General features: G+C 34.8%; 1 protein-coding gene across 3 annotated transcripts in view; it reads left to right on the forward strand.

The window, feature by feature from the left end:
- Window positions 1-15,732, forward strand: part of DPP10 (dipeptidyl peptidase like 10) — a 1,350,210-nt gene that overhangs the window by 1,244,392 nt on the left and 90,086 nt on the right. For all 3 annotated transcript variants that reach the window (XM_078451370.2, XM_078451369.2, XM_078451371.2), the window contains exon 11: window positions 5,681-5,804. In XM_078451370.2, the coding sequence (XP_078307496.1) occupies window positions 5,681-5,804 (124 nt within the window). The remainder of the gene's footprint in view (window positions 1-5,680; window positions 5,805-15,732) is intronic.

The following is a 15,732-nucleotide window of genomic DNA, read 5'->3' on the forward strand; positions in this document are numbered from 1 at the left end:
CCAGTAGGATGTGTCTACAGATTAAGCAATTCAGTCATTGCCAAGCCATACCCTAATAGTGAGTGGGTCCTGGGAATTAATACCCTGAACTCTCTCTCCTCTCAACCTTTGAGTATCCTGCAGAGGCCTTCCACTGTCAAGGCATCCTCACTGTAGAGGCCAGCCTCTGGAAACTGCAGAGGGACAGTTGGAGAACGGACCTGGCAAACAGAGAGTATTCCATACAAATAATTTAAGAATATATTTGCTCTAAGAAGTTTATCATTGTTTAGGCATAGGTTGGAGATGTCCCCGCCAGAACACTATGATTTTTCTGAAGCCACGTGAGAAGTGTTCTGTCTCTGTGTCTAGTACTGTTTCTGTTTCTGTCTCTCTGCCTCTCTGTCTCTCTGAGTGTGTATGTGTGTGTGTGTGTGTGTGTGTGTGTGTGTGTGTGTGTCTGTCTGTCTTTAAATCTCTCTGTTTCTATACAGTGTTCTGTCTGTGTTTGGTGCTGTTTCTATCTCTGTCTCTTTGCCTCTCTGTTTCTGTCTATTCCTGTGTGTGTGTGTGTGTGTGTGTGTGTGTCTTCAGTGTCTCTATTTCTATACAGACACATACACATACACACTCATATGCAAACATATACACACATCTATGATTTATCTGAACTGATGCATGTGCTTCTCCTGCAAACTTCCCATATTTTTCTTATGTGTATGGTGAGTCATGTAACTGCATTAGTGTACTTTAGACATGACGCTTACCTTTGGTAACACCTGTTTCCCTCTCTTAACTTATTTTCCTTTTTCTCTTTCTAATTTTCTTTATCATGTTATTCTTAAATCTTTCTAAGCTAACTCAAATTCTTTTTAAAAAAAATTATATATGTAAATATATAAAGTAAATTTTTGTTGTCAACTATCAGTACCAGTATTCTCATATTTATTAGTGACCGTATTCCTACAAATTCCAAGAAATACAAATCATTATTTTTTAATGTATAAATGTAAACAAGCATAAATTAATTTTATTAGTTTCATCCTTTCCCCATGCTCTGTTAAGACCATCTATGCTCTCTTTTTTGTGGAGTTTGTGTTGTGTTCATAACATATGGTTTCATAGCTACCCATATCATTTGAAATTCTATTTAAACTCTCAGTAGCAGAATACCCAAATAGTTAATTTAGCCCGTAATAATGTACATATCTACTCCTTTTTTGGGTATGCTATCTAAACATCTACTATATTTTTATAATATCTTCAGATCTGCACAACAGCAATCAATACATGACTCTTATTCTATTGCTCTGTGTATTTATGAACTATCTTTTTTTTTCTTTTTCTTTTTTTCCACTAAATCTGAACCTCATATATGACCATCTCTTAGCTTTTTCTCCCTCTCATAAAATCACCATCATGACAATAATAATAATTGAATATATATGTGCATACCATATAGGGAGGAAGACTTATAAATAGAAAAAGCATCGCTTAGGCCTTGAGCTACCTTAAAAGCTCGTATTCTTTCATTCTCATTCCAAAGAGCAAGGTTTGTATAGAATTTGAAGACGTTAGGTCATTTGTTTTGGTCTGTTGATTCTTTACTTGGTTGATTGATTAATTGATTTATAACAACTAATGTTCATAATTATAATAGAAATATGTCCCCAAGGTAGAATCAGCATTCGGTAGATCTTCCCTTCAACCAGATACTTAAACTCTACTCAAAGAATGTAAAGTAAATTTCTATCCATTTATATGGTTTTAAAAATAAAAGGATACCATAGCTTGGAGAAAGGCATAATTTCTTTTCCTTTTTCCTTCCCCCATACTTCTTTATTTTTTCAAAAAGCATATTTGTGATTCAGCTAAAGATCTTTTATCAAACAAATTCAGATCATGAATGAAACTTTTCTTCAACAGTAATTCAGCTCATACTCTTTAATTATTGTCTGTGTTGATTCTTCAGAATGTAGCAGAGTAGGAAATAAGATAATGCCCCTTCATGAACATTCCAGACCCATTTGGGAGTTAAATGATTCACCTCATCTTTTTTTTTAAGTTTATTTATTGATTTTGAGAGAGACAGCAGCCTCACTCTCTTATGAGTGGAGGAGGAACAGAGAGGGAGAGAAAAAATCCCAAGCAGATTTGTGCTATCAGCACAGAGCCAGACACAGGGCTTGATCTCATAAGCTGTGAGATCGGGACCTGAGCCAAGATCAAGAGTTGGCCACTCAACCTACTGAGTCACCCAGGCTCCCCTGATAATTCATCTCATCTTAAGGGGAAGTAACATTTTGTAAATTTTTACACTATGAGTGTAAGGTATTATAAGCATTCCTTATCTTTACTGGAATTTATAAGTAAAATTTTAAAATATATATTTAAGTTCTAGGCATTTTCCAGATTGTTTTGAGGAAGTGATTATCCTTTGTATTCAGATATCTCCAGGCTGAGGAGAGACAGTAATGTTTTATCTGTAGTTTCTCCTTACTCTGTGTCTTTGACTTGATAGTTTGTCCTTCCTGTATCGTTGAAGTATGTCTAGTCTATACTGTATCTTTCTTTTCTGCCAAGGAGTGTTGTTTCTTCCAAGAGAGTCAAGTTAATAACAATTTCTCTGTTCATAGAAATGTCCTAAGTGACCCTTCTTACAAGTAATGCATAGTTATTAACAGAAGTCTTTGGAATTGACTAGCGATGAGTTGGTCACGCATGCCATGACCATACAGTTATGGGTAGAGATCCCGGACTATCTGGAAGAGAGAGAGTTTGGTGCCACTATATACGTACAAAGATTATGTTGTGAACTTGGAGTGGTGATTGGACAGGAAGCCAGTGAAAACGCATGTGTGACTTCTAGCATAGTACCTGTCTGCTGATGATGCTGGGGCCTCCATTCCTCGTGCCCTTGTGAACAATTAGATCTTCTGTGCCAGACCACCCAGCTGATAGAAAGTCTTTCTTGACTTGAGTGCAATCCCTCTAACCTGCTTGTCTCTGTCTCTGTGGCTCAAGAGGATGAACTCCTCGAGGACTTCCTGGGTTATCCAGAGCCATGGAGACTAGGAACAAGCAGGAAAGCCAGTTGTAAGGAAGGGACACTTCCGCTGGTCACTGGTCATGGGACACCAGATCTAATGTGTTCCTGAGATGGATTTCCAGGAGGGCATCAGCAGCAGGCAGGCCAAGGAGTGTGATTTCCAGGTAAGGGCCCTTCCCTATTCCCTCATTTGAGGAAGCCTGATTGCTTATGAGCAAACTAAGGGGAAGTGCACCTAGGATCCTGAGACAAGGAAAGAAAGAATACAGGGTGTGACTTACTTCTTATGTGCTAAGCTTTACTTTAACTTTCATTTTAGATAATCAAAACACTTTATCGTGGAAATTTCAGTGGTTTGAAGTTACCCCTGATAAACCTTATAAATTCAATTTTGGGGAGAACTCTCATCTTTCATATTATAAATAAGGGTTTATCCTAAGATAGATGGCATCACAGTAAATTGTGCTTGTAGGCATAAGACACATTACATACAAACACACTAATCACATTATCTAATCAAAGAGAAATGTTAAGTGGTATGAATATAAATTAATTATTTTAACTTTACACCTAAATTAGTGTTCCCCTTTAAAAATCACTTATTCACCAGATTTGCACTGGTTGAATTTCAGTTGTTTTATTAACATGAAATCTTGTTAAAAGTCAAGATTTTCTACTGTAGGTAATAAATATGTGTCAACGTCTGTGAAGACATTATAAAGAAGATGTTCTTGCAACATTACACTTGAGGGCTACTTTGGAAGGGAAAACCCTTAAGATGAATATTTAAATTATGTTTGTTGTGGCCGCTGTTAATTATTTTAAAAATTGTTCATGTTGGTTGTCATCTCATTTGGCACAATATATAGTATTACTCACTTTAGCTAATTAAGACAAATTTCTGATTGGGTTTGAAAATTTATGTATGCCAGTTCTATCTAGATTTTTCTATAAATTAACCTCTGTGATTTTGTAGTCTGTGGTCAGTTGTTTACAATAATCACACTATTTTTTTTTTGAAAAAAAATCACACTATTTTTTAACTTTAATTGTGAATAACATTTGCACCAATTAATCAGAAATATATATTGTCAGAAATCAGCATTTCTTTTCCTGATTATAGTATCCACTATCATTTTCTTCCATGCTCAATCCTCTAGATAAATCTATTAGAGGTTAGTACCTATATTTCCCCCTTTTTGATATTCACACTGCTGAACATGATAATGCGTGCAAAATAGTTTAATCAAAACACAGTAAAAATGAACAGGGCATCATTCTTTGAAGAATCCCAAAGACTGATCCTAAACCAGTTGCATATTTGATTCAAAGTTGCCTTTGTTAGCTATTTAGAGGACTTCATGTAATGATTTCAGTGGGTTTCTTGGCAAGTTTCAAGTGAGACTTAGCTGGTGTTGAAGGGTGCCAGATGTCTTCAAGAGATTGCTGAAGAAAATATGGCAGGGTTCACTGTATGATAAGTTTTGCTTGCCCTTCTACTGACATCTTCACTCTGATGGGCTGACAGGTTTTCTGGAGAAAGTGGTAGTTATTCAGTAATGTTAGAAACGTAAGATGCATATAACTAAATGTCTAACCCACCTTTGTCTAAGGACAGGTGATTTGTATCACAAAGCTTTTCTCCCATAGGTGGTCTTTTCCTAAATCACATAAAAACTGGGTGGATTAATTTTAAGACAGTGCTTATGGATGGCACTTCTCAAGCCATTTCTAAATCACCTCATCTATTCTGAAACTGGGCAAATTTGTTGGAAAGGTTTTTTTTTTCCTTTTTATTATAAATTGAATCACTATTGACAATTGTATTTTGTCTGTATGGGTTGAGGATTTTTTGATACACTGTGTAATTTCCTAAACATAAAATCTACAATGAAAGAAATATATACTAATTATAAGAGGAAAAAAATATAAGCTTTCCTAATCTAGAAGTAGCCTTAGAACATTCTGGGCCCCACTAATTAGCATCCTCACTATACCAAAGGTTCAATGTCCCTCATCTCCCTCATTTTGATTTCTTCATTTTAAACTGTTTTAAATAAGAGTTAAAATTATAATATATGTATATGTATATATTTATGTATGTGTGTGTGTGTATGCCTGTGTGCGTAGAATAAGATTGGGATTGGCCCCCGGGTAAAGTGAAATAACACAGAGATCATGTATAAGAAAAAATTGTTAAATCAAAAATAAGTTGTGCCTTGTAATTAATGGTTGCATTTTTACAAAAATAGAATATAGCTTAAAAAATTATGCTTATTGCACCTGTTAGTGTTAATCAATAGAAAATTAAAAAATATATTCATAAATGTCTATCACCTTGATTATTTTATTTTTCCAAGGATTTCCTTTCTGGAATATCATTCACTTTCAAATTTATTCTCAAATTTTCTGTATATTTGTACCTGTATGTATATGTACATGTGTTAACATACATACACATATATTTGTATTTATGTGTGCATGAGTATTCAGAATAGCAGATGTGTATACATACATAAATAGAAATTAATGTGATATGGCATCCTTATAGTGTTTCATTTATCCTTATATATAAAATAACAAGTGTATATTATTGATGCCATACAGGTTCTCTGGCTCTAAATGTAAATTTTAATTTTGTTTCCGAACTAGAGAATATTATATCACTATGGTTAAATGGGTAAGCAATACGAAGACGGTGGTCAGATGGTTAAACCGGCCTCAGAACATTTCCATCCTCACGGTCTGTGAGACCACCACTGGCGCTTGTAGTAGAGTGAGTATAATTTACTTTTCTTTCATGCCTCAAATGAAGCATTTTATGCTACTCACAAAGGGAAATCAGGCAATCCATTGTACAAAAACCAATGTTTAAGTTCCAAAGGTAGTTGGGAAAGAGTCCTTCTATTAGGAGTATATATTTTAATCCATAAATCATCTAAACTTTGAAGTGAGAAATATATGATAAGCAAAAGAGAACAAACCAAGATTTAAAAAAAATGAATTCTTGTATTAAGGGGATTCTAAATCACATTAGTTTAATTCCGAAATACATTTTTCTCTCCATAGTTTGACTTTGATTAACTTGAGAATACGGAATATTTTTCCTGTTTTCTTCAAACACATTCCAAAATTCAATTTTTATGGTCATTCAGATTAGTCTTATAAAATAATGGACAGTATCTCTATTTTTAAATTAAGAAGAGTAAAAACTAAAATGGTCCTTGAACCACTGTGATTTTGAAAGCCGGTTGCATTTCTATTTCTATAATCAGTTTTTATAACTCTGCAATAAATCCTGTACGTGTAATTTTTAAACTTCTTTACAGAGAGGAATACTATAATCAGTTTAAGTTGCTCTGTTGTACGCTTCTATTGTTACTTGCCAAAGTATTCCCAATTATTTAACAACAGAAATTTTCAAACTTCTGTTTCTAAAATTGTTTTGATGTTTATTTATTTTTCAGAGAGAGAGAGAGAGAGGGAGAGAGAGGAGAGGAGGGAGAGCAAGCAGGGGAGGGGCAGAGAGAGATGGGTGTCACAGAATTCCGAAGCAGGCTCCAGGCTCTGAGCTATCAGCACAGAGCCCGATGCAGGGCTCAAACCCACGATCTGTGAGACCATGGCCTGAGCCGAAGCTGGACACTTAACTGGCTGAGCCACCCAGACTTCTGTTTCTAGACAAGATGGTGTACATGTTGAGAGTCCAGCATCTCTGCTGTTGCCAACTATAAAACTATACAAAATGTATTAAACAACTATTCTCAGACAATAGCAGGATAAGGACACAAGTAGTGAAATAAAATAAACACAGAGGATAAGCCTACCTTTCTGTGGGGGCTACTTTGAGATCACAGTGCAAGTTAATGAGGCCCTAGAAAAGCACAGTGGTATCACTGATGTCAGTAGGCAGGGAGAATCAGTTTGAGACTGTTGTGGTGGCTGAAATTTGGAGGACAAGTACCACCAGATTGGGAGTTGCAGAGAGAAGAGCTCTCCGGCAATCCATGTAGAGGGACTCTCAAGACTGTAGCTCAATGCTTAACTGTGCAAGTACATGACACGCTTCACACAGAGAAGCAAAAGGAGAATCTGCAGGTTGCACAACGCTTGGAGACTTTGGAGTGCTCAGCAGCAAACATAGAGCGCTCTCACTGAAAACCCTTTGCATTCAACTCACAGCCCAGAAAGAAAATGCATTAGGAATAAGGTTGTTCTGTACTCTTTACAATAAACCTTTATATCTAACCTGGGAAGGATGAAGTGCATGCCTATAAATTAGCTGTCTTCCCAGAAGATAGTTTACTCTTTTAAAAGGAAAATTAAAATTTAAAATATCAATTACACAATCAAAACATACTATATATGTAGAAAAATAGAAAATGTAACCTGCCTGTCTCTCACCCCCCTGCCAAAATATTTATAAAAGCAGACTTACACACAATAGAGTTACTAAAATTAACAGATACAGATTTTTAAAAAATCTGTTTGAAAGATAGTTGGTAAATTAAAGGGTGGCCCTAATTAATGAATAGATGAGACATTTCAGTAGGTAAATAAACTGTAAAACAGAGAACAATGAAATTTCAGGAACTCAAAACAACAGTAACTGAAATGAAAAATTGTCTGGATGGGTTGAAACACAAACTGGACACTGTTGTTGTCAGGGAAATAAAAACAATTCAAACTGAAGTCCTGAGGAAAAAAATGGAAAAAAAAATGAACAAAGCCTCAATTACCTGTAGAACAATATGAGCTGATGTATATGTATGATGGAATATATACAGAAGGCAAGACATGAGATATTGTGGCAGGAAAAAAAACGAATTAATGACTTAAGGGGCACCTGGGTGGCTCAGTCAGTTAAGTGTCTCACTTCGTCTCAGGTCATGATCTCACGGTTCGTGGGTTCAAGCCCCACGTCGTGCTCTCTGCTTTCAACTCAGAGCCTGCTTGAGATCCTGTCACCCTCTCTCTCTGCCCCTTGCCCACCCCTCCTTCTCTTTCTCAAAAATAAATAAGCATTTAAAAAAAGAAATAATGACTTAAAATATCCCAAATTTGCAACAAAATAAAACAAAACATTAACCTATATATCTAAGAAGTTAGCAAACCCCAAACAAGATAAAAACAAAGAAAATAAGTAGGCACATAATATTCAAATTATTGCAAACCAAAGATTAAGAGGGAAAAAAATGAAAACAGCTTGAGAGAAAAATATATTACATATGGGAGAATATAATGATGAAAATTACTGCCTCTGTGTCATCAGAAACAACATAAGCCAGAAAGCAGTGGAATGCATTTTTAAAGGACTAGAAGAAAAACAGTGTAAACTAGAAGTCTATGTCCTATGAAAATAACTTTCAAGCATGAAGACAGACATTTACAGATGAGTAAAAACTGAGATAATTCATCACAAGTAGATCTGTGTAAATAACATCAAATTAAGTTATTCAGTCTGAAAAAAAAATAGCACCAGATGGAAACTCAAGTCTAAATGAAGGAAAGAAAGGTGCCAAAAATGGTAAATATGTGAGGAAAATAAAAATGTCTTCTAGTTTTTTTTTATATATATTCTAAAAGGTAATTGATAATTTAAGTAAATCAAAACTATCAAACTAAAAGGCTTGTACACAGCCAAAGAAATAGTGAAGAAAATTGAAAAGCCGGCCTATGCAATGGAAGAATATATTTGCAAATCATATATCTGACTAGGAGTTAAGTCTAAAATATATAATGATCTCATATAACTCAATAGCAAAATAAAACAAAAACAAAAAAATCTAATAATCTCATTTAAAAATGGACAAAGGACCTGAATAGACATTTTTCCAAAGAAGATATTCAAATAGCTAACAGGTATATGAGAAGATGCTCGGCATCACTAATCATTAGGGAAATTCAGTCAAAACCACAATGACCCTTACACTTGTTAGAATGGCTATTATCAAAAAGACAAGAGATAAATAGAATCAGGGCGATGGAGAAAGGGAATCCTGTGCACTGTGGTAGGAATGTATATTGGTACAGTCACTGTGGAAAACAGTATGGCAGATATAAATTAAAAGTAAAACTTCTATATGATCTAGCAATTCAACCTCTGGGTATGTATCTCAAGGAAACGAAATCATTATTCAAAGGCCTCTTTGTCAGCCCATGTTCATTGCAGCATCATTTACAATAGCCAAAACATGGGGTAAATATGTCCATCAGTGGATGGATGGATAAAAAATGTCACACACACACACACACACACACACACACCACACTGGAATAACTATTCAGCCATAAAAAATGAAGAAATCCTACAATTTGTGACAACAGGGAGGGAACTTGAGGGCATTTATTCTAAATGAGGTGAGTCAGATGGAGAAAGACAAATACAGTATGATCTCACTTGTATGTGTATTGAAAAAAAAAAAACTTAGAGAAAAAGAGATTGTTTGCAAAGGGGAGGGTGTGGGTGGGAGTGGGGAAACCGGGTGAAGGTGGTTAAAAGATACAAACTTCCAGTTACAAGATAAGTAAGTTCTGGGGAAGTAATGTACAACATAATTATGATAGTTAACAATACTTTATTGTATATTTGAAAGTTGCTAAGAGAATAAATCTTAAAAGTTCTTATCACAAGGAGAAAAAATGCAGTTACGTGGGGTAATGGATATTAACTAAACTTGTGGTAACCACTTCATAATATATACATATATGAAGTCATAATGTTGTATACCTTAAACTTATACAATGTTATATGTCAATTATATCTCAATAAAACTGGATAAAAAGGAATAAATTTTATAATTTCTACGATCTCCAGAGAGTGGAGAAGGAAGGAAACTTTTCAGTTCATTTTGTAAGCATAGTATAATCCTCTTACCAAAACTAGGCAAGGCCATATGAGAGAACACTTTAGACTGATGTCTCATGCACGTATATACAAAAAATTCCTTAAACATATTAACATATCAACTGTGGCAATATAGAGAATTGTGCACTGTGACTAAGTGGGGTTTATTTTGGTAATTTATGATTGGTTTAATACTGAAAAACAATCAGTGTAATTCATTATTTTAATGGAAGGAAAGAATTAAAATAAACAGTTATCTCAATAGATGAAAAAAACCAGTTGACAAAATTCATCACTCATTCATGATAACTTCAACATAAATGAATAGAAAAAAATTTTTCAATTTGATAAAGGATACCCACAAAATACCCCAATAAATAGACTCTATGGTAAAACATTTTCCTTAGTTATCTTAATACCAGCAATAAGGTAAGGATATACATTCTCACTCTGTTATTCAAACTTTATTAGAGATTCTAACCAGAGTAACTTGGTGAGGAATAAATATCATGGTGATTGGCAAGGAAGAAGTAAAATTCTATTTGTGGATGGCATTATTGCATAAATAAAAAGTAAGAAATCTACAAAAAAAGACTAGAATGGGTCACAATTCACAAATCAGTGTACCAGTTTAAATTATTTGTTCAATTTCCTGATTTTTATCATTTTACTATAAATAAATGTGAGTATATAGGATACTGTAATTTTCTTGAACACTTACTGAATTATTTAGGGGTAAATGGATATAATGACTCAAAATTTCTGTTAAATTGTTTAGAAAAAGTATATTTTTAACATTCAATTGATTTTGAAAAAATATATTTTTTTGCCTTCTTTTCAAATGGTTTAAGAACAGGAGAGAGATATAATAATAAAGCAAATAGAACAAAATAGAAATTAATGAGGGATATGTCTAAAGGCTGTGCAAATGTTTCTTGAACTGGTCTTTTAACTTCTCTGTAAGATTGTATTTTTTTTCAAAATAAAGATTTGGGAAGCATCAAAATGTGTTTCTAGATTCAGAGTATTACAGTGGGAAAAATGCCACTAAAATCTTTAAAACATTAAATACATAAGGATAAATTTAACAAATAGCATGCAAAATCCTCATATTGAAAACTACATTTTTGAAAGGCATTAAGGATGACCTAAATAAATAAAAGATATGCCACATGTTTGAGCTGAAAGGCTTAATATTGTAGATGGCATCCTACTCAAAGTGAACTGTAGTTTCTTTTTTTTTTTTTTTTAACATTTTATTTATTTTTGAGACAGGGAGAGACAGAGCATGAACGGGGGAGGGGCAGAGAGAGAGGGGGAGACAGACTGAAACAGGCTCCAGGCTCTGAGCTATCAGCACAGAGCCTGACGCGGGGCTCGAACTCACAGACTATGAGATCATGACCTGAGCTGAAGTCGGACGCTCAACCGACTGAGCCACCCAGGCGCCCCTGTAGTTTCAATACAATACAAATTCCCAGCAGATTGATCAATTGATCTAGTAGAAACAGATAAGCTGTTTCTTAATGTATATGGAAGTGTAAAAGACCCAATGAGCTATACAATCTTGTTAAAAAAACCAACAGTGCTGGAGAAGTTGCCCTACTGGATTTCAGGATTAACTGGAAGCCACAGAAACTGAGAGATTATAGTGGAGGCATAAGGACACACAAACAGATCAACTGAATTGACTGATAAAAGTTTCCGGAAATAGATTTCCTATTTATATGATCAATCGATTTTTATCAGAGGTGCCAAAACAATCCAAAGGTGGAAGATGATTCTGGAACAATCAATAACCAAAGGAAAAATACAGTGGTATTTAACATCATGTACCATATTCTAAAATTAATTTGAGATAAATTGCAGTCCTAAATCTAAGAGATAATACTGTCAATCTTCTAGATAAAAATATGAGATATAATTAGTTATACCGAAGAGGCAAAAAGTCATTAATCATAAAAGAAAAAATAATACATTAGGCATCATCAAACTTAGAAAGTTCTCAACAAAGTCACCATTAAGAAACAGCCACAGGGGTGCCTAAGTGGCTGAGTGGCCTCTGACTCTTGGTTCTGGCACAGGTTTGTGAGATGAAGCCCCACATAGGGCTCTGCACTGAGAGCTGCTTGGGACTCTTTCTCTCCCTCTCTGCCCCTCTGCTTCTCTCTCTTTCTCTCTTTCTCTCTCTCTCTCAAAAATAAATATAAAAAAGAAAAGAAAGAGAAACAGCCACAGAATAGGAGAAAATATTTTGCAAAATGTGTTATCACACAAATATATGCATCTCAATAATGAAAAGACAGACCAATTAAAAAGATCAAAATGTGAACAGAAATGTATAAGGAAGTAATAAATTCATGAAGAAGTATTCAACATTATTAGACATTAGGAAAATATAGATTAAATCATAATAAAATAGCACTACATACCATTAGAATGACTAAAATTAAAACAACAAAAAGGTGACATTAACTATTGAGGAGGATGTAGAAAATTTCAGTTCTTTTTTTTTTTGCCATTATTAGTCTTTTTTGGTTTTGTTTTTTTTAATTTTTTTTTTAAATTTACATCCAAATTAGCATACAGTGCAACATGATTTCAGGAGTAGATTCTTTAATGCCCCTTACCCATTAGGCCCATCCCCCCCCCCTACAACCCCTCCAGTAACCCTCAGTTTGTTCTCCATATTTATGAGTCTCCCTGTTTTTATATTACTTTTGCTTCCCTTCCCTTATGTTCATCTGTTTTGTCTCTTAAAGTCCTCATATGAGTGAAGTCATATGATTTTTGTCTTTCTCTGACTAATTTCACTTAGCATAATACCCTCCAGTTCCATCCATGTAGTTGCAAATGGCAAAATTTCCTTCTTTTTGATTGCCGAGTAATACTCCATTGTGTATGTGTGTGTGTATATATATATATATATATATATATACACACACATATATATATGTGTGTGTGTATATATATATATACACACCACATCTTCTTTATCCATTCATCCATCGATGGACATTTGGGCTCTTTCCATACTTTGGTTATTTTCCATAGCACTGCTATAAGAACATTGGGGTGCATGTGGCCCTTTGAAACAGCACACCTGTATCCCTTGGATAAATACCTAGTAGTGCAATTGCTGGGGTGTAGGGTAGTTCTATTTTTAATTTTTTGAGGAACCTCCATACTGTTTTCCAGAGTGGCTGCACCAGCTTGCATTCCCACCAACAATGCAAAAGGGATCCTCTTTCTCTGCATCCTCGCCAACATCTATTGTTGGCCTGAGTTGTTAATGTTAGCCATTCTGACAGGTGTAAGGAGATATCTCATTGTGGTTTTGATTTGTATTTCCCTGATGATGAGCGATGTTGAGCATTTTTCCATGTGTCGGTTGGCCATCTGGATGTCTTCTTTGGAGAAGCATCTATTCATGTCTTTTGCCCATTTGTTTACTGGATTATTTGTTTTTTGGGTGTTGAGTTTGATAAGTTCTTTATAGATTTTGGATACTAACCCTTTATCCGATATGTCATTTGCAAATATCTTCTCCCATTCTGTTGGTTGCCTTTTAGTTTTGATGATTGTTTCCTTCGCTGTGCAGAAGCTTTTTATTTTGATGAGGTCCAGTAGTTCATTTTTGCTTTTGTTTTCCTTGCCTCCGGAGACGTGGTAAGAAGTTGCTGTGGCCAAGATCAAAGAGGTTTTTGCCTGCTTTCTCCTCGAGGATTTTGATGGCTTCTTGTCTTACATTTAGGTCTTTCATCCATTTTGAGTTTATTTTTGTGTGTTGTGTAAGAAAGTGGTCCAGCTTCATTCTTCTGCATGTTGCTGTCCAGTTTTCACAGCACCACTTGCTGAAGAGACTGTATTAATTCCAGTGGATATTCTTTCCTGCTTTGTCAAACATTAGTTGGCCCTACGTTTGTGGGTCCATTTCTTGGTTCTCTATTCTGTTCCATTGATCTGAGTGTCTATTCTTGTGCCAGTTCCATACTGTCTTGATGATTACAGCTTTGTAGTATAGCTTGAAGTCCGGGATTGTGATGCCTCCTGCTTTGGTTTTCTTTTTCAAGATTGCTTTGGCTATTTGGGGTCTTTTCTGGTTCCATGCAAATTTTAGGATTATTTGTTCTAGCTCTGTGAAGAATGCTGGTGTTATTTTGATAGGGATTGCATTGAATATGTAGATTGTTTTGGGTAGTATCGACATTTTAACAATATTTGTTCTTCCTATCCATGTGCATGGAATCTTTTTCCATTTTTTTGTATCTTCAATTTCTTTCATAAGCTTTCTATAGTTTTCAGTGTATAGATTTTTCACCTCTTTGGTTAGATTTATTCCTAGGTATTTAATGGTTTAGTTCTTATTCTTCATGAGAAGAAGTGTAAGATGATACAGCTACTTTAAAAAATGATTTTGCAAGTTCAAGTAAAATTAAATGTACATATATAAACATGTATATATTATAGTGTATATTATGTACATGAATGAATGTGAGTATATGTGTGTGTGTGTGTGTGTGTGTGTGTACCCATGCGCGCACGCGCACACACACACACACACACACACACACACACACACACATACATCCATTAGCTCCATTCCTAGATATTTGGACAAGAAATAAAAACCTGTGTCCACCAAAGGATGTGTAAAAAAAAACAACTTTAGAGATGATTCATTTATCGTAGCTAAAAACTAGAAGCTATCAAATTATCCATTAACAAGGAATAGATAAACAAAATGTGCCATATCTGCACAACAGAATTCTGCTTGAAAATTCAAAAAGAAACAGAATACTGATATGTCCAAAAAATATGAGTGAATCTCAAAAACATAGTGTGACAAAAGTCCCACTTAGAAGAATATATAATATATAATTTCAGTAATCTGAACTTCTAACACAGGTGAAATTAATGGGGAAAGAGTTCAGAAGAGTGACCACCTTTTTGGAACCTCTAGGAAGGAGCACAAGAGAATGTGTGAGGAAGTGAAAAGACCTTGTATCTTTATGGGAAGTAAATATATTTGTTAAAACTCATCGCTTATACTGGAGATCTGTACATTTCACTATATGCAAATTATACTCCAATATTTTTAAAACATAATTTTTAAATGGTCTATAAAAGAGAAAAGAGGAAGAAACTTACCTTTGGAGTGATGAGCATAGATGTGTAGATTAAGTTCGATGCATCAACCATGTACTTACTGGCTTTGGCTAATGCTCTTTACATATAGCTTATATTTATTAGAAATATTTCAATCAACCTCTTTCATCTGATTAGCTTATAGAAAGACTAAGATCTCACCATTCATTTGTTAAAGTGTTCTAGACGATTTCTTATTCAGCTGATTGCTAAATGATTTAGAAATTGGCATGTGTATATTCTAGTTAGAGAAAGCGTGTCATCTTTTCTATATAATGATAAGCTATGTAGGCAATGTCAAGAATGTATCAAAATGCTTCAGTAGAAAATAGATATAGGAACTGTATCATACTGATTTGGTACCTTATTGATATTCTATTTCTCATCCATCTATGGAGTTAAATAAAGGTTTTACTCTCTGCTGGAACTGAAATAAGACAAATGTATGTCAAACTTTAGACTTTCATGAATTCTAAAAAAATTAGTAATGCTTTGGGGTGCCTGGGTTCAATTGGTTAAGTATCTAACTCTTCATTTGGGCTCATGTCCTGATCTCACACTTCGGGAGACTGAGCCCTGCGTTGGGCTCCACACTGACAGCACAGTACCTGCTTGGGATTCTGGCGGTCTCTCTCTCTCTCTCTCTCTCTCTCTCTCTGTGCCCCTTTCCCATTTTCACTGTTGCTCTCTCTCTCAAATAAACAAATAA

Source organism: Panthera onca, chromosome C1 (genome assembly GCF_046562875.1).
Source record: "Panthera onca isolate mPanOnc1 chromosome C1, mPanOnc1 haplotype 2, whole genome shotgun sequence".
Lineage (NCBI taxonomy): Eukaryota > Metazoa > Chordata > Mammalia > Carnivora > Felidae > Panthera > Panthera onca.